The following is a 20,177-nucleotide window of genomic DNA, read 5'->3' as shown; positions in this document are numbered from 1 at the left end:
GAACCAGCAGACAAAACAACTCCCTCCTTGAGGATACCAACAGGCTCTGAGGGTTCGAGAGAATCAGGGACAAAGCTCCTAGAAAGGGCATCCGCCTTAACGTTCTTAGATCCCAGAAGATAGGACACCACAAAATCAAAGCGAGCAAAGAACAAAGACCAACGGGCCTGCCAAGAATTCAGCCTCTTCGCCGACTCAAGATAGATCAAATTCTTATGATCCGTCAGGACAACAAAACGATGCTTAGCCCCTTCGAGCCAATGTCTCCACTCCTCAAAGGCCCACTTCATGGCCAGTAATTCTCGATCGCCAACATCATAATTCCACTCGGCAGATGAAAATTTCCGAGAGAAGAAGGCGCATGGTCTCAATTTAGAATCCTTAGGATCCCTCTGGAACAAAACAGCCCCGGCACCAATCTCAGAAGCATCAATTTCCACTTGAAAGGGGAAAAACAAATCCGGTTGACGCAGAACAGGAGCAGAAGTAAACCATCGCTTAAGCTCCCAAAAAGCAGAAACCGCCTCAGGAGTCCAGTTCTCTACATCAGCCCCTTTCCTGGTCCGTTCAGTCAGCGGTTTAACGATACTAAAAAAAAATTCGCAATAAACTTCCAATAGAAGTTAGCGAACCCCAAAAATTTCTGGAGACCTTTGACAGAAGAGGGTTGAACCCATTTGTGAATGGCCTGAACCTTCTCTTGGTCCATCTCAATGGTGAAAGGAGACAAAATGAAACCCAACAATTTTGACCGATCACCAGACAACAAGTCTGGAATAGGAATTCTTGGTTCAGATACAGAAGGCTGAGTAACATAATCTGCTATACCCTGAACTCTGGCTGCAAGCTGGTTCAAGCGAGCAGACAAATCCTGTGCACTCATGCTGAAGAAGTAATCATGAAACACCCTGATTACAAGAGGGAAAAAACAGCAGGGCAGGGCCCAAAAAAAAAATCTCAATCCAACTCACCAATATCACTGACCACAGGGGGGAGTCCAAGAGCGGAACTCCACCAGACAATAGTCACAACATGGGGGCAGCACAGGGGAAGTGAGAGATCACACCGTTTTTACTTCATAATAGTTTGAGACACAGAAGAAGTAGGGTCGCTGAGGGGTGTGCTGCATAGCTCCCCTCAGAGGGACCGACCAGGAGGAGTGGTTAAGAGCTCTCCCGGTATTGACTGAGAGAATGACAGAACATCAGGGACTCACAGGACCGCGGTCACTGGAGGGCATGCTTAAGAGCTCCTTTAGATAGGATCGGGCAAACTGGAGGAAGCAGGAGTTGACCGGGGGAGCTGGTGAGATAGAGGAGAAACATGGTAGCCGACGGGAGAGCCTAACAGCCCCTTCGGGACTGGCGCAGTCAGGGTGCAGAACCCTAGGGTGGCGTACACTCCACATTGCACCATCAGAATCTGCAGGGAAGGGGGATTTCATGTTCCATTGCCCACCACAAAGGTCCCGGGGCACAGCAGCATATAGAGTCAGGAATCAAGACCACGGTCGGCCCACGATTGATTCGTGATGCCTGCGAACAGGACGGGAAATAAAACCCAAGGACACTGGGGTACCCAAGTAGCTCCACGGTACGGCGATCCACACTACAAGCGCAAGGAAGGAAGGTCTCACACTCCACAACACCGGTGGTGGCCTCTGAAGCCTCCGGTATCAGCTGGGGCCCATCACGGTGGAAACCAGCACTCCAAGGGTGACGACCTGACACAGTGAGAAAAAGAACTTTGTCTGCAGTCCTGGTGTCATCCCGTCATTGCCGTCGCCGTTGCCTTGCGCTTCAGCGCCTATGGCCGCTACCCCCCCAATTGTCCTCCCCAGGGCCGAGCTCTACCTGTGGGGAGCTAGACCATCTGAGCTGCGTGACGATCCACCACGGAGGAGAGCAACATCTTGCAGCGGCGGCTGATCATTGGCCGCATACCACGGTTGGCGCTGCAAAGCAAACCCCCCCATCATCCCCCCATACCGGTGACCCTTGCACCCTTTTTATTGACAGATTTAGCAAAATACCACTAAATTAAATAAATAACGCCTAAAATGTACTTTTTAATAAACACTCTTAAAAGACATAATTATATAAATAACAAATGCATGTGCCACAGTATGGGAGGATAGGAGGACTCTAATATTCTCCAAGGATAAACATCCCGAGTACACCATCAACATACACCCATACACTCAAAAATGTTCCTGAGATAAATACCCAACGGCAGTATACAACTACATCTTTTGGGGAAACTGATACTCTCGGGCAAAAGTACACTCCTATCAGAATAATCCCCCGCCAGGGTATATCACAGTACTACTTAATATCACAGTGATAAAACTCCACAGACTAGTTTATGTGTAATACCAACCCTCACATTGAGGGTGGCATAGCAATTCACTAGGATCAAATAAACGTGGAAACAAGGAACAATCTCACCACATTGCCGTTGCTTAGGAATGGTGCTCCTCTCATTGCCCGAGTATCAGTTTCCCCAAAAGATGTAGTTGTATACTGCCGTTGGGTATTTATCTCAGGAACATTTTTGAGTGTATGGGTGTATGCTGATGGTGTACTCGGGATGTTTATCCTTGGAGAATATTAGAGTCCTCCTATCCTCCCATACTGTGGCACATGCATTTGTTATTTATACAATTATGTCTTTTAAGAGTGTTTATTAAAAAGTACATTTTAGGCATTATTTATTTAATTTAGTGGTATTTTGCTAAATCTATACTATATCTATACCTGGTCCAGTTTGCTATTATTAGATTCCTTTTTATTGACACCAACGGGGCCATGGAGCCGGGTCAGATCAGTCACTGTTTTCATCAATTTTTGTACTCATGAATATGGCAGCTCTGCTAACTCAATGATGCTACAGTAGCTTTGTTGCCTATGTTGTGGCAAAAGCAAAAATAAAAGCTTTTAAAGCAAAATTATAAATCAAGTATAACATTTTCTAACTTGGCACAGATATGACAGTGCAGCAAGAAACACTGTATGGACAAACAAATTGTGTAAGGGACCATTCGTGGGGAAGTTTGCTTTGCGGTCCCAAAGCACGCAGTTATGGTACTGTGGAGTGGGTGTGTTATGTGGCTTTGATGTTTACTCCTTTTTAAGCCACAAGTGGTTTGATGGTATCAGGATCTTGCTAACATCCGACGAATCAAGGCGACAAGAATCCGATGTAAAAAATATAAAAACTTATTTAGTAGAATTCTTTAAACACAACTTCATCAGACGATAGTGGGCACAATACTTTCGGTACATTTCTTCTGTATCATACCCAGGCATTCTTCTTATACATATCATATACAGCAACTCAATGGTATTGATCTTACACAAAAATCACAGACATTATCCTCCACTACAAGTGTGGCGCCCCTGACCTGGTCAGGCACCACTGAGTACTGCACCCATGCTGGGAACAGTACAACACAGGTAATCCAGAAGGCTGACCGGGGTGTGGTACACAGGCGCATAGTGATCAGGTCTCACACATGTACCCATGAGAGGACCCCTGGGGATCCCAGGAGGGGGAAAAGCCTTGACCTTCACTGGAATAGTGGAGGGGGCCAAAAGCCTCCATCTCCTCTCAAGGGGTGTGGTAAGAGAATCTGGTTGCTAGGTGGCGTAGGCAAGAACAGGAGAGGAGGGGCAGTGAGTCAGTTAGAGCAGAACTCCATAGGGCTCAGTGAGGAGCAGACCTGTGGGGCTGTTGCTGTCTAACAGCGCCCGCGCAGTGGCTACCGACGGGGGAGAACGGTCAACTAGGAGTGCTACCCGAAATCCATCTTCAGCTAGAGAGAGAGCAACGGAGTGGGAAGTAAGGAGACTGCTAGAGAGTACCAGGCCCAAACGGGCGGCAGATCCCGGAGCGGAGATAGATCCAGCTTTCTTTTGCTAAACCTGCCGGTGTGGGGCTCTCAAAGCCCACGCCACATCACCACAAAAGCCGCAGCCACGTAGCCACAGTTAGGGCCCATAGCTCACAGGAGGCAAGAAGCTGGAGTGATCTGGCCCAGGCAACAAGCACACGGCAAACGAAGGGGAGTGAGGCTTCAGCAACTTCCCTGGGTGACCCCCATAGGGACTCAAAGTCGGGGTCACCCCAAACCACCAAGGGCTAAGGAAGGCGAGTTAGTAGTCACCCTCACAAGTCAGCCTGAAGGACACCTGGTTCCCACCTGGTTCATCCCAGCTACGCCCGGGTTACTCACCCTGCCACCTGAAGTGAGTAAAAACCCTGAAAGACATTCTGCCTGTGTGGAGTTATTCTGCGCCTTGTGGTTCTACACACCTACACAGGGCCCTGGGGCTTGCCTCACTCTCAGGAGGCTATTCCAACTAACTGCACACACCATCAGCCCCAGGCGACCCTCAACCTGCAGTGGCGGTCCCTACTGGCCGCAATACTGAGAGTGGCGTCACGACTAGAAGAAGATCTCCTACCTGTGACCAGATCCAGCTGAGTGGAGTCCCTGAAGGTAATGCACCGACACAACACCTGTGGGGCTTCACATCTGGCGTCACGAACAGGATAAGGACTAGACCTGTTCAGACAGGTGACCATGTGCCTGGGCGGTCCGCTTGAAAAATTGGAAGCGCCGCCATATTGCCACCATGAAAAGCGCGCTGAAAAACAACAGCAGCCCGCGCTGGAAGAAGTTACCGCCCACGAAGAGGTGTGGCTACCCAGAGATCCCCTGCAGAGTTCTGACCTCGCTTGTGAAGAGAGCAGAAGCGTCCAGAGACGGCGGAGCAGAAGAGAAGCCAGCAGCTTTCTAGAGAAAATGGCGTCTGAGTGCAGAGACCCAGAGCCAGGCTCCGCTGCCTGGTGGTGTCGGGAGCTCGCCGAGTTCTGCGATCAACTGGAAGCCAGGGTCGGAAGGCTGATCAGAGAGGGACGCGAGGAGTTTCTATGGATGACCGCGGCGGTTCGGGCCTACGAGGAGAGAGCCGCGCACCGAGTGCCAGACCGGGTGGTGACGACTCAGACCCCGATGCTGCTACCGATGGGTGAGTCCAGTGTTGCCCCTGCCGGCCCGGATGCCCCGACCCCTGCTGCCACGCCCGCGGTCCCTGAAGAGGCGCCCGCTGTGGCGACGCTGAGCCAGGCCGCAGCCACGCCAGGTGCGGCCCGCCAAGCCCAGCCCGCCGCAGCGATGCCCTGCTCGGCCCGCAAAGAACCGGCTGCCACCGCGACCCTCATCCGCGCCGCAGGCGTAACGCTGACCCAGGCCGCCGCCCTGCTAGGCCCGGCCCGCCAAGACCCCACCGCCGCAGCAACGCTCGTCCGCGCCGCAAGTGAGGTGCTGAACCAGGCCGCAGCCCCGCCAGGTGCGGCCCGCAAAGCCCAGACTGCTGCAGCGACGTCCAGCCCAGCCTGCACAGAGCCCCCTGCAACAGCGACGCTGATCCAGGCCGCCGCCACGCCAGGCTCGGCCCGCCAAGACCAGGCCGCCGCCATGACAGGCGCGGCCCGCCAAGAAAAGACTACCTCATCATTTTCCCCGGCCTGCAAGGCCAGAGCAGATACCGCTCCCCGGTCTGAGGAAGTCCCTACTAGGAAATCCCTGATAGGTGAAGACTCCGCATACTGGCAGCTGAAGGCTGACCTGGAGGCCAAGTTCCCACAGGAGATGGTGGACAGATACATGCTCCCTCCGCACACCCCTAAGGCAACCCCTGCAGCAACCACGCTGAAGAGTCCACCGCCTGGGCCAGCTGAGGAACACTCATCCCCAGCGCTGCCACAACCAGAGTGCAGCGAAGAACTAAGGGGGAGAGGAGGCCAGGAAGCTGAGGAGCTGACTCCGGAGCCACCAGCAGTGGATCCATACCCAGAGCCGGAGATGTTGCCCTATTCCCGCTGGGATGAGGAAGACCTGACACCGTCCGCTGACGAAGATCTGCCTAAAAGTCTCACCTGGGAGCTTGCAAGCTGTACCACGCAGAGTTCAGGCCGCAAGACAAGGCGTCGCAACAGAACAACGCTGTCCCCTGCACCGCCATCCCCAGAGCAGAGAGAAGTCACGGCCCAAGCCCTGGTATGGAGGAGTAGAGAAAAGTAAAGTAAGAAGAGAAGTTACTGTTTTGACCAGTTTGAAAGTTTGTTTTGCAACGTTTAAGCATGTGCCCACAAAAACTATTGTGAGAAAACCATAAACCTTAAGGCTATGAACTGGCTATAGCCACAAACTCTCGCAGTGTAAATAGTTACACCAGAGGGCACCACCACCACCAGAGTCAGCCTGTTTAGGGGCTTGGCTCGTCTGCAACCAGGAGGAGCCCGTCCGTATATAGGGCCTTGGCTCACCTGCGACCAGAGAGCATGCCTGTTTATGGGGCCTGGCTCTCCACCACAAAGAGGGTACCTGGTCAGCACCAACTGTGGAGGCCGCCTCTGCATCCTGCCAGAAGAGGCTGAAGGCGCGGATCCACCAGGCCAGGTATACCCTGAAACCACCAGCCCATGAAAGCCGCCTCTACATCCTGCCAGAAGTGGCTGAAGTCGCGGCCAACGTGAAAGGGTTTTGGGTGGGTTAACGGACTTGTGGGTGGAGGGTGGTGATGTATGGTACCTGGTGCTTTTAAATGTTTTACATGTTTTAATGTTTTATGCATTTTAAAATGTTGTCTTGCAGCCCGAGGACGTGCTGGTGATAACTAAGGGGGAATGTGGCGCCCCTGACCTGGTCAGGCACCACTGAGTACTGCACCCATGCTGGGAACAGTAAAACACAGGTAATCCAGAAGGCTGACCGGGGTGTGGTACACAGGCGCATAGTGATCAGGTCTCACACATGTACCCATGAGAGGACCCCTGGGGATCCCAGGAGGGGGAAAAGCCTTGACCTTCACTGGAATAGTGGAGGGGGCCAAAAGCCTCCATCTCCTCTCAAGGGGTGTGGTAAGAGAATCTGGTTGCTAGGTGGCGTAGGCAAGAACAGGAGAGGAGGGGCAGTGAGTCAGTTAGAGCAGAACTCCATAGGGCTCAGTGAGGAGCAGACCTGTGGGGCTGTTGCTGTCTAACAGCGCCCGCGCAGTGGCTACCGACGGGGGAGAACGGTCAACTAGGAGTGCTACCCGAAATCCATCTTCAGCTAGAGAGAGAGCAACGGAGTGGGAAGTAAGGAGACTGCTAGAGAGTACCAGGCCCAAACGGGCGGCAGATCCCGGAGCGGAGATAGATCCAGCTTTCTTTTGCTAAACCTGCCGGTGTGGGGCTCTCAAAGCCCACGCCACATCACCACAAAAGCCGCAGCCACGTAGCCACAGTTAGGGCCCATAGCTCACAGGAGGCAAGAAGCTGGAGTGATCTGGCCCAGGCAACAAGCACACGGCAAACGAAGGGGAGTGAGGCTTCAGCAACTTCCCTGGGTGACCCCCATAGGGACTCAAAGTCGGGGTCACCCCAAACCACCAAGGGCTAAGGAAGGCGAGTTAGTAGTCACCCTCACAAGTCAGCCTGAAGGACACCTGGTTCCCACCTGGTTCATCCCAGCTACGCCCGGGTTACTCACCCTGCCACCTGAAGTGAGTAAAAACCCTGAAAGACATTCTGCCTGTGTGGAGTTATTCTGCGCCTTGTGGTTCTACACACCTACACAGGGCCCTGGGGCTTGCCTCACTCTCAGGAGGCTATTCCAACTAACTGCACACACCATCAGCCCCAGGCGACCCTCAACCTGCAGTGGCGGTCCCTACTGGCCGCAATACTGAGAGTGGCGTCACGACTAGAAGAAGATCTCCTACCTGTGACCAGATCCAGCTGAGTGGAGTCCCTGAAGGTAATGCACCGACACAACACCTGTGGGGCTTCACACAAGTGTACCTTCATGTCCCCTTCTGGTATGAATAGAAGCTCCTATCTTCCAGGACCGGCTGAAATGATGCACTTGTAGCCCACTCTTTCAAGCTGCCTAGGGGAAGTGCATGTCCCTCAGCTCTGTTATGCTACAGCTGTACTCACTGCAGCTGGAAAGGAACCTTCTTTTCTTACTTTTGTAATCTCTGCACTCCGACTGCATAAGTAATGGACAGTTGCTGGTAGAACTTGTTCTTAACTTGCTACCCTTAGATTTTTCTGTCGCTAAACACACTCCTCCTTTGTGGCCATCTCCTAAACAACAATATTTCTTTCAGAGGCTGCTTCACGACTGACACTAACTTTCTATATAATGAACGAAAAGGGTAAATCTTGCTTCATGGATACATCCTTTTCCTTTCTTTCATTATATAGGAAGTTAGTGCCAGTTGGGCACCAGCCTGTGAATTAATAAAAAGCTGGATACGCCCTTTTCCAGTTTTTCTTTCATCGTTTACTGCCTGGAAACCGACCGAGGAATCATCTATGCACTGCACCATCATTCAATTTCCACTTGCACTGTGTGGGTTGATGTCTGTTTTTTCTGTCTAAATAAAAATTCCTATATGCTTGTCATGCCTCGGTTTCGGGACTTGATCCAATGACCTCTTTCTGTGTGTTCTGTTTCCTTCCCTGCTGAGCCACAGCCAGGTCAGTCTCTGTCTAATTGCTGATGGTTCTCTTATCTTTACCTTTCTTCCCTTAGTTTGCAGTTATGCAGGTGTTCTCACTTGCCCATTTTATTTCTGTCCTATCACATCCTGGGTGGGGCTATTTATACTTACATTGCACCTGCTTTCTTTGTTGGCTATATTTCTAGGTGGTTTCTGCTAAGCCGTTTGTAGACCTGCGGCTAAGGGATTTTGCCTTTTAGGCAAAGACCAATGTTGTTATTGCTCTGTGTTTCCTCATTTACATTCCCTACACCTTTCTTCTGTTTTCTTTTAGGTTAGTAGGAGGTTACTCTTGCTTGCATTTATTATTCTCTGTTTTACCCTTGTGCATTGTGCTTTAAGTTTGCTCACCTTGGGTTTCCTACTACCTCTGCACACTTTCCATATATTGGATAGTTGTGTGTAGCAACCTCCCCTTTAGTTCCTGAGTTTGAATGAAAAACAGCTTAATGGCCTGTTAGTGAGTCAGGTGCAAGCTGTACTTTTTAGTTGTGCAGCTGGGAATATTCTAATCTATATAGGAACCAGTAGGGTGTGGGCACGGCTAAGGTGTGGTAGGCTTTATTTCTCCCTGTACCCATGCTTTAGTAGTAGATACATGCACAACAATGCCCATTTTACTCCTCCCAAGCCATGGACTAGCCCTACAGTTAACCCTGTCAGTACCAGACTAAGTGTTGCAACACAGACTATGTAAAACCCCATATAGAAAATAGGACAATGTATCATGCAGAAAAAGACAAAATCCAAGAAGCTTAGGCAGGGATAGAAGACTAAAAACTTTAGTTTAATTTTACATATTAAAGTAATCTGCATTGGCACCAACAGAGCTGATGTGTGGAAAAGAAAACCAACGCGTTTCGACAAGTAAATTAGACCTTATTCATGGATAAATCATGGTCCTTAATTTTTGCTGACATCACTAGCAGAAGCCACTAATGGATTAATCCATTGAGATAAAAATGCGATGTTGAATTTAGTTTATACAAGCTGGCATAGACCAGCAGTTGTAAAAAGAAAATGTTTGTCGTGCCAAACATGCCTCCAGCAAAATGAAGCTGTTAAAACTCCACCTTCATGCCTTCCATCCAATACGGGCCCTTTTCAAATACTACAAATGGATTACATTCATGTACTAAAGGTTGGTAGATTGCAATATGTCATGGTATGTGTTGATCAATTCTCAGTATGGATAGCAGGTAATCCAACTGCCTCACAGGCAGCAGATAAAACAGCCTCAAAACTATGTAAAGAATTTGTGTGTATTTATGGTATTCCACCAATGACCTGGTTAGTAGACCATTTATGGGTAATTGGGCCTTCTGTCTATCCCCTGATGAACCCCAAAACACTGGATGGGGGAATATGTTGAGAAACGGAGCAATTATAACATTTGAGAATTTATAAACATGCCTTTACTCCATGACTTTGCATTGGAAATGATTTACTAATAAGTTAAGTATAGTGGCATGCAAATTTGGGCATACTTGATCAAAATTACTGTTATTGTGAACAGTTAAGCAAGTTGAAGATGAAATGATCTCTGAAAGTCGTAAAGTTAAAGATGACACATTTCTTTTCGTATTTTAGACAAAAAATATTTTCATCTTTTACATTTTTAAATTAACAAAAAAGAAAAATGGTCCGATGCAAAAGTTTGGGCACCTTGAATGGTTAGTTCCTAATAGCACCCCTTTTGGCAAGTATCACAGCTTTTTTCAGCTACCCAAGAGTCGCTTGTGGATTTTGACGTGTGTTTAGGATCATTATTCATTTGTAGAATCCACCCTCATTTCAACTTCAGCTTTTTTTACAGATGGTGTTATGTTTGCATCCATTCTTCCCTCTACCTGTGAAATGTTCCTGTTGCATTAGCTGCAACACAAGTCCAAAACGTGATTGATCCACACCCATGTTAATGGTTGGTGATATATTCTTTTCCTGTGCCCTTTTCTCTCCACACTTACATTTGATCATTGTGGTCAAAGAGTTCTATGTTAACCTCATCGGGTTCACGGGACTTGTTTCAAAAATGCATCAGGCTTGCTTAGATTTTTTTTTGCATTCTTCTGACTTTGAATTTTATAGTGAGGACACAGGAGAGGTTTTCTTCTGATGACTCTTTCATATAGGCCATATTTGTGCAGGTGTCTCTAAACAGTAGAACAATGTAGCACAATTCTAGAGTCTGCTAAATCTCCCTGAAGGTCTTTTGCAGTCATATGGGGGTTCTAATTTGCCATTCTTGCAATCCTTTGAGAAGCTCTCACAGATATTTTGCTTGGTCTTCCAAACCTTATCTTAACCTCTACTGTTCCTGATAACTGCCATTTATTAATTACATTTCAAACTAAGAAAAGAACAATTTGAAAACACTTTGCTATCTTCTTATAGCCTGCTCCTGCTTTGTGGGCCTCCACCATTTCCATTTTCAGAGTGCTAGGCAGCTGCTTTAAAGAACCGATGGCTGTTGTTTTTTGGCATGGTTAGAGCGGGCTGGGTTTTTATAAAGCTGAGAAAATTTGCATCACCTGGCCTTTCCTAATAGGCCAATTAATGTCTGAAACCTTGGTCAAAGTTATCTGAGCACACAGATCTCCAACGGTGTCCAAACTTTTGCACAGATCAATTTTCCTTGTTTCCTTTTAAAATGTAAAAGCTAAAAATAAATATTTAGATTTTTTTGCCTAAAATACATAGGAAATGTGCTATCTTCAACTTTATGCCTTTTAGAGACAATTTCATCTTCAACTGGCTTAACTGTTCACAATAACAGTAATTTTGACCAGGGATGCCCAAACCTTTGCATGCCATTGTATTGTCTCATCTTTATACACACTTATTATTATGTGGTAGAGTAGAGATATAGGGAAAGTGTATAGAGACAGCTGTCAGTGAGTGGGGCGCCATATCAAAAAGTTAGGGTGCCAACCTTCACGGCATGGTAGGGCAACCTTATTATAGGAACCAGATAGTGGTACTGCCTTAGGTTTATTTTTATTACTATAAGTCTATAGGGTACTTTACACGCTTTGTATCGGTATCGATATTGCTAGCGAGCTTACCCGCCCCAGTCGGTTGTGCGACACAGGCAAATCGCTGCCCGTGACGCACAACATTGCTAGGCCCCGTCACACGGGCTTACCTTCTCTGCGACGTCGCTCTGGCTGGTGAACCGCCTCCTTTCTAAGGGGGCGGTTCGTTCGGCGTCACAGCGACGTCACACGGCAGCTGTCCATAGAAGCGGAGGGGCGGAGATGAGCGGGCAGAAGATTCCGCCCACCTCCTTCTTTCCTTCTTTTCCGTTGGACCCAAGTAAGGAGATGTTCGTCGTTCCTGCGGTGTCACACGTAGCGATGTGTGCTGCCGCAGGAACAACGAACAACATCGTACCTGCAGCAGCAACAATATTAAGGAAAAGAGCGACGTGTTAACGATCAACAATTTTGGACGTTTTTGCGATCGTTGATCGTTGTTCCTTGGTGTCACACGGTGCAATGTCGCTGATGGCGCCGGATGTGCGTCACTAACGACGTGACTCTGACGATATATCGTTAGCGATGTCGCAGCATGTAAAGCACCCTTATATCCCTCAATGATACATACCTACCCATTTCTGCCCTTATATATGTATTGGTTAATTTCTAATTGTACTTTGAAGGTTCAATGTTTAAATAATAAAAAAGTGTTTTTATTTATCTGAAAGTTCTTACAGATTGTTATCTCATCTAGGAGGCAATCATATCATACTTACTGAGAATATTTATTATGTTTGCAGTGCTTTTGCTTACATATTTCTGCCTTATGATGGAGATAGCACATGTACCCCGGCAAGATTTAGTGTGTATACATGGACCATCTTTCATGATGCGATAGATCTTGATCAGATACCAACATATGATTCAAAAATGAAAGACTAAGGCGGGCTTTGCACGTTGCGACATCGCAAGCCGATGCTGCGATGTCGCACGCGATAGTCCCCGCCCCCGTCGCAGGTACGATATCTTGTGATAGCTGGCGTAGCGAAAATTATCGCTATGCCAGGTTCACATGCACTCACCTGCCCTGCAACCGTCGCTCTGGCCGGCGACCCGCCTCCTTCCTAAGGGGGCGGGTCGTGCGGCGTCATAGCGACGTCACACGGCAGGCGGCCAATAGCGGCAGAGGGGCGGAGATGAGCAGGATGTAAACATCCCGCCCACCTCCTTCCTTCCGTACAGCCGCCGGCGGCAGGTAAGGTGAAGTTCCTCGCTCCTGCGGCGTAACACACAGCGATGTGTGCTGCCGCAGGAACGAGGAACTACATCGTACCTGTCGCGGCAGCATAATTATGGAAAAGTCGGAGCCTGCACCGATGACACGATAACGACGCTTTTGCGCTCGTTAATCGTATCATCTAGAATTTACACACAACGATGTCGAAAGTGACGCCAGATGTGCGTCACTTTCGATTTGACCCCACCGACATTGCACGTGCGATGTTGCAACGTGCAAAGCCGCCCTAAAACTAGACAGCTGATACATACTCCTTGGTACACAAAATTTGGTCTCACTTTTACGGTCACTGCTTTAGCTATACATAATTCTCATAACATCGAACAAGTGACAGAAGTTTTCCATAATGACACAGATGAAGTGTTCGATGCTATAAACAATCATACGAGATTCCATGCTAAGGTGTTAACGCAACATATATATAATAGTGGATTATGTGACATTCAGTCAGGGGGAAATGTGTCAAATAATTGGGTCAGCCTGTTGTAATAATGTTGATGCAAACTTTTCTGTAAAAGTTGACAAACGTAACTAAAGCTATGGAACTGAATGAGAAATTCAGAGAAGAAAAGGTAGGTAACTGGTTCCCGGGGCTAAATCCAGCCAACTGGTTCAAAGACGTAGGAGAATTGATTACAAAGATTTGCCTTATAGTTATTGTCAAATGGATCACAATGAAGATTCGTAGACCTACGAACATCCTAAATGTACTTCTCCCCCAGCTAGAAAACGCTGATATAACCTTTCTAGCTCCTCTTCCTTATCTATTACCAAGAGAAGGACTCCAATATTAGTAGTTTGATGTAGAATTTGTAAGTGATAATGTGAATTATCAAAGAGAGGAAGATGATAAGAAACTTAATATACATAAATAAAAGTCTCCTTATAATAAATCGTTTTTTACATATCCCTTTACATAATCGTAGCTTAGAAGAACTAGAGATAATTCAGCTTAGGAAAACACATATTCCATGGTATGAAGACAAATAATGACTGAGTAAAGATACAACAATGACAAAAGCAGATTGTCTTGGCTCACCATGAGTTTTAGGGTCACGGTGGCTTCAGGTAAAACTTTGGACTATAGATCATCAGAAAGCATATTCTAGTTATCATAATGGGATGTAACTATGATTTTATATAACCACATGTTTAGTTATTAGCACAAAAGAGGGAAATAAAATGTAACTTTTAATAATGACATATACCAAATTTTTCATTTTATAAGACGCATCGGATTATAAGACGCACCCCAAATTTAGAGATAAAAAAGGTAAAAAAAAAAGGGGGTCCGTCTTATACTCCAGTGTTGTCTTACTGGAGGAGGGCAACACCGGTAGTGAAGTGGGGTCACAGGAAGCAGAGCGTGTGCTGGCAGCGGCGGCGGTCAATGGTGGCAGCGGCGGGTCAGCGGTGGCAGCGGCTAGTCAGTGGTGGCAGCGGAAGCTGCGGTGGCGGTGATTGTGTGGTGGAGCAGGCCAGTTTCGGCGTGTGTCCCAGTCTTTCTGTGGTCCCAGCTTCAAAGAAATGGCGCCCGGAGTGGCGTATGTGCAGATGGAGCACTTATCCAAGAGCTCCATCTGTGTACATGCTGACTCCCAGTGCCATCATTTGAAGCCGGGACCGCAGATAGACTAGGACACCAACCACACATTCACCGCCGTCCGTACAGCCACCGCAGTCCGGACAGCCACCCGGCTGCCCACCCTGCCGCACAGAGTGGCAGCCAGCAGGCCGCTTGCCCACCCACACAGAGAGGTAGCCGGCTGACGGGACAGAGAGGCAGCTGACCACCGGGACAGAGAGGCAGCTTATCGCCAGCACCAACAGGCATGCTGCCCGCACACAGAGCCGCACAGACAACCCCGTGCCAATTTTCTACCTCCCGGTAAGCTATATTCGGATTTTAAGACTCTTTTTTTTGGGAGGAAAAGCGCGTTTTAGAATCCGAAAAATATGGTAAATATCATATAAAATTACATATCTGGAAAAATTAGGCTAAGTGCCCAATGTGCATACAAATATATCAAATAAATCACCATTCTTTATATATGCTTGGAAAACTAACTATGGTAGTAATGTTTAAACTGGGACCCTGTTGAAATGTCACAATGTGCCCACGTAGAAGGACATATCGTAATATTCCCATTCAAAGTGATGGTTTATATTACAACAAGTAGTGCACAGTAATAGGCTGTAACTGACTGTAGATGGCACATTATAGCCATAGTATAAATTACATTTCTAGGTTAAATATATATTATTTTTATTCTGTGCATGACATCAAACACAAATGCTGAAAGAAATGCAGTTCACAATGGGGGCTGGATTAACCTAAGATCATAGTGATGATCCTCAAAGTATAATGAAGTCACAGTGGTGATATTCATAGAAAACGGAGCAATCTCACCCATCTAAATGAGTCAGCGGTGGTGGAGTCAGAAGTATTGAGTTCCAGAGTCAAATACCATACAAATAATGGATAATGGACCCTAATTTGGCCCTATGGGCTTGAAAGACTCTCGTCATAACAAGGGCAGTCCACAGCTGACCCGATTGTCTCTATTACCTTTAGGGGCTGGGACATATGATGGCTTGGACTGGAAGTTGTGAAGCTAGAGATTCCATGTCTCAATTCAGAGTGTTGGTTATTAGTTATTGTCAGCTCACTATGAGTCTTGGACCGAGCCATATCCTATTTAATCCCCCAGCAGCTTATTCCAAGATGCCAGATATAGGTTGTTGTTTACCTTGTTCTGTTTCTTTCCTTAGCCCTGTATTCTAAGTCTCTAAGTCTACTAGTTCCTGACATTAGCTCATATTGCTCTTATTTCTACCTACATGATTATCTCACTATTCTGTCCCTGAACTTTACCTCCTGGTTTAGATCCAGCATCCCAACAATTCTCTGCCAGCTTTCTTCACCAGCTAGCAGCCACTCCATAGACATAACTCAGTGGGCCCTTGTTAAGTCCAACCCTAGTTACGTATAAGAGCTTCCAGGCTTCCTCATACAATTTGACATTACAGGATAAATCTAAAAGGTTTTCTTGAATATGAAACATTTTATGTGCACTATAGGTTAGCATTAAGTTATTTGGCATCAAGACTAAATGTCAAATCCAATAACCATTGTTTTGTGTCTGTGTAGGTAGAACCGGGCTCTTCTTGTGCAATATTCGGTTTAGGAGCCATTGGCCTGTCAACCATTATAGGCTGTAAATTATCTGGAGCTTCAAGAATAATAGCCATAGATATAAACAGCAGTAAGTTTGAAACCGCAATTGCATTTGGCGCTACTGAATGCATCAACCCTAAGGATTACAGCAAGCCGATAGAGGAGGTGATAGTTGAAATGACAGAACATGGAGTTCATTATTCTTTTGAGTGTATCGGAACTACAGATACTATGGTAAGCATAGTAAGTTGTTACATTGTTCATGTGGTATTAGAAATGTGCACGTTTCAGAGAGATATGATGTCTACCTGGTTATCATTATCTTATTTTGACCCTTTGCTGCTGGTAGATTTTGGCGCTCAGGGGTGGGACTGGACCCTGGGTCTTCTCCTCCCTGTCTGTGATTCCACAGCCCCTCTGTCTGCCTCCAAATTTCTTTACATATCTTAATTTAATCTCTATTACAGTGTTGTTAGACATCTTTATTTACATTACAAAATTGTTCTGACTGGTTCTCCTTAAATAAAAACATGGGGCAATTAACAAAACTTGCATAAGGCTTCTACAGAGATTTTTCACTATTATACCTGCCTCAAAAATTGCAATGTTATCTAGCAGCAGTTATTATTTTTGATACAACTTACCTTGAAATTGAGGTCTGTGATTGATGTATGGTCCACCTAAATTGTGCATGCATGCCACTGCTCCATCTATTCTCTGTGGAACTTCAGTATATACAACATCCAAGTAAAGCACTTGGTTTTTGGGGCAGAACCCAAAGAAAATGAAGAGTGATGGCTGCTACAACTTAATATCAATGGAACAGATAAAGGGAATCTTTCAGCAGGTCATTGTTATTGAATCTGAGAGCAGCATGATATCAGGGAGGAGAGCCCAATGCTAGTAATGTATCATTTATTGGTCAGCTTGATGCACTTTGATAAATTCCTTGTTTTCTCTGCTGTGGATGATGCAGTGCCCTGAATGGTTTAATGTGTATAACCCCACACACATCACTGATTGACAGATTCATGTGTACCCTGTATTTTGTCTGCAAGTTGGCAATCAGTAGTGTAGGCTAGTTTACACAGATTAGCTAGACAACCTGGCACAAGACACCTAGTCCTGTAGTGTTTATCTCCTGCTGATAAAACACTGTTTGTATTGAAACTAGAGCATGCAGATCAGCAATTGATACACCTCTGGAATCAGAGTTTTTGCCCCAACATTATGCTGCTCTCAAATTAAATAGTAAACAAAATGCTGACAAATTCCCTTTAAGATCATTAGCTATCTCATTGGTAGGACTGTCTGTCAGGTCCTTCAGCAGGTCATAGTTCATTACTGGAGGTCGCAGAAGAAGGACACCATGTTATTCGCCTGTTATCAGGGTAACCTAATTACAAACAAAATCTTTCCAAAGACACAAGTCTTCCAAGAGACTTTATGTCATCATACAACTCCCGTCCAACAGTTTACACATAAATTAAATTTCCTGGTAACATGGATCTTATGACAGGACTTTGGAATGAAAATAATAGCAGTGTATTACAAACCTCCATATAATTTTTGTAATATTTTGTTGCCTCTCATAAAACTTATCTGGAAATATTTCTGGCAAAATGTTCATATTCCTGTTAGAGTCTTGTCAGATCACATTTCTCAAAATCGTGCATGCATGTTATTTTTACTGTACATCCTGGGGTGAAGAAGAGTAGTGTACACATTTAATAGTCTATACTTTAGTATGCTTCTTATGTCATGTTTTACTGTATTTTTAACTCTAGAAAGCAGCATTGGAGTGCACGCACATGGGATATGGAACCAGCGTCATCATAGGCGAGGCGCCTCCAAAAGCACATATAACTTTTGATCCATGTCTACTATTAACAGGGCGTACGTGGAAAGGAAGCATATTTGGAGGTATGAGGAGATCTATAAAACTTGAAATAAAGCTTTATTTTGAAGTCCCTAAGCTAAATATGTTAGATCTTGAAATCCAATAACACAATTTTATTAGAAGTGCCAACATTTAGGGTTGAATTATAGGCAAGATGTGTGGCACAATTCTGCCTGTGTTCTCATGTGGAGAAAAGGCTGTGGGGACATATCAGTGCAATAGGGTGTTATCCACCCAACAATATGATGAGTAAAGCGGTCCTGCTCACCTGATGCGCTTATATGAGACACAACACTAATAGAGTTTGAGGATATGATATCCAGCTGCTGTGACTACCCAGGTTGGAGGATCCAAAGTAATATTGAAGTTATTGGAGATGAGGGTATTCCGCGCTGCTGGTTGTAGAATCAAGAAAATCCTACACATGGCATGTGAGAAACAGTCCAGTTTAATCTCTACGTGTTTCGAAGTACTCTGACTTCTTCATCAGGAGGAGAGGAGAACCTCTTCTGATGAAGTCAGAGTACTTTGAAATGTGTAGAGATTAAACCACACTATTCCTCACACACCATGTACTCGATTTTCTTTATTCTACAACCAGCAGCGCAAAATATCCACATCTCCTATTACTTCAGTCTCTCCACTTCAGAAGACATTCTTAGCACATGATGTCTTGAAATCATTTAATATCATAAATTGTGACATTAACCCCTTAAAGACGAAGCCAGTTTTGTACTTAATGCCCAGGCCATTTTTTGCAATTTTGACCAGTGTCACTTTATAAGGTTATAACTCTGGAATGCTTCAATGGATCCCGGTGATTCTGAGATTGTTTTTTCGTGACATATTGGGCTTCATGTTAGAGGTAAATTTAGGATGATATTTTTTTATTTTATTTGTGAAAAAATCTGAAATTTGACAAAAAAATTAAAAATTTTGCAATTTTCAAACTTTTAATTTTTATGTCCATAAACCAGAGAGTTCTGTCACACAAAATAGTTAATAAATATCATTTCCCACTTGTTTACTTTAGATCAGCACAATTTTTGAAACAAAATTTTTTGGGGTTAGGAAGTTAGAAGGGTTCAAAGTTCATCAGCAATTTCCCATTTTTTCAACAAAATCATTTTTTTATGGACCACATCCCATTTGAAGTGACTTTGAGAGGCCTGGGTGACAGAAAATACCCAAAAGTGACACCATTCTAAAACCTGCACCCCTCAAGGTACTCAAAACCACATCCAAGAAGTTTATTAACCCTTCAGATGCTTCACAGGAACTAAAGTAATGTGGAATGAAAAAAAATAAAAATTAACATTTTACCTAAAAATGTTGCTTTAGCATTAATTTTCTTACTTTTTCAAGGGGTAACACCAAAAATTGGACCTCACACTTTGTTACCCACTTTCTTATGAGCGCACCAATACCCCACATGTGGTCAGAAACCTTTGTTTGGGTAAATGGGAGAGCTTGGAATGAAAGGAGCAATATTTGAATTTTGGAACGCAAAGTTGGCTGAAACAGATTGCGGGCACCATGTTGCATTTACAGATCCCCTAAGGTACCTAAACAGCAGGAACCCCCCTCAAGTGACCCCATTTTGGAAACTAGACCCCTTAAGGCTTCTATCGAGGGGTATACTGAGCATTTTGGACCCACAGGTACTTCACAGATTTTGATAACGTTACGTTGTCATATTGAAAATTGTCATTTTTTTCTCAAAAATGTTGCTTTAGCATCAATTCTCTCACTTTTTCAAGAGGTAATTCCAAAAATTTGACCCAAATGTTTGTTACCCACTTTTTTATGAGCGCGGTGATACCTCACATGTGGTCTGAAACCTTTGTATGGACAAATGGGAGGGCTTGGAACGAAAAGGAGCAATATTTGAATTTTGGAAAGGAAATTTGGCTGAAAAAGATTGCGGGCACCATGTCGCATTTGGAGGACCCCTAAGGTACGTAAACAGCAAAAAAAACACCACAAGTGACCCTATATTGGAAACTAGGCCTCTCAAGGAATTTATCTAGATGTTTGGTGAGTACCCTGAACCCCCAGGTGCTTCACAGAAGGTTATAACGTTGAGCCATGAAAATAAAAAAATAAAATAAAATTTTACCACAAAATTGTTATTTCAACCAGGTAGCTTTTTTTTCACAAGGGTAACAGGAAAAAAAATCACCATGAAATTTATTGTGCAATTTCTCCTAAGTTTGGTGATCTCTTATATGTGGTGGAAATCAACTGTTTGGACACACGGCAGGTC

General features: G+C 45.4%; 1 protein-coding gene across 1 annotated transcript in view; it reads left to right on the top strand.

Moving 5' to 3' along the window:
* The window catches only part of LOC142291966 (alcohol dehydrogenase 1-like), a 151,288-nt gene that overhangs the window by 87,099 nt on the left and 44,012 nt on the right, over positions 1–20,177 (top strand). Inside the window, exons 6-7 of the mRNA XM_075336954.1 lie at positions 15,985–16,245; positions 17,799–17,934. Coding sequence (XP_075193069.1) covers positions 15,985–16,245; positions 17,799–17,934 — 397 coding nt within the window. The remainder of the gene's footprint in view (positions 1–15,984; positions 16,246–17,798; positions 17,935–20,177) is intronic.

This window comes from Anomaloglossus baeobatrachus, chromosome 1 (genome assembly GCF_048569485.1).
Source record: "Anomaloglossus baeobatrachus isolate aAnoBae1 chromosome 1, aAnoBae1.hap1, whole genome shotgun sequence".
NCBI classification, from domain to species: Eukaryota; Metazoa; Chordata; class Amphibia; order Anura; family Aromobatidae; genus Anomaloglossus; species Anomaloglossus baeobatrachus.
The sequence above is the reverse complement of the archived record's forward strand: the minus strand, read 5'-3'. Positions and strand labels throughout refer to the sequence as shown.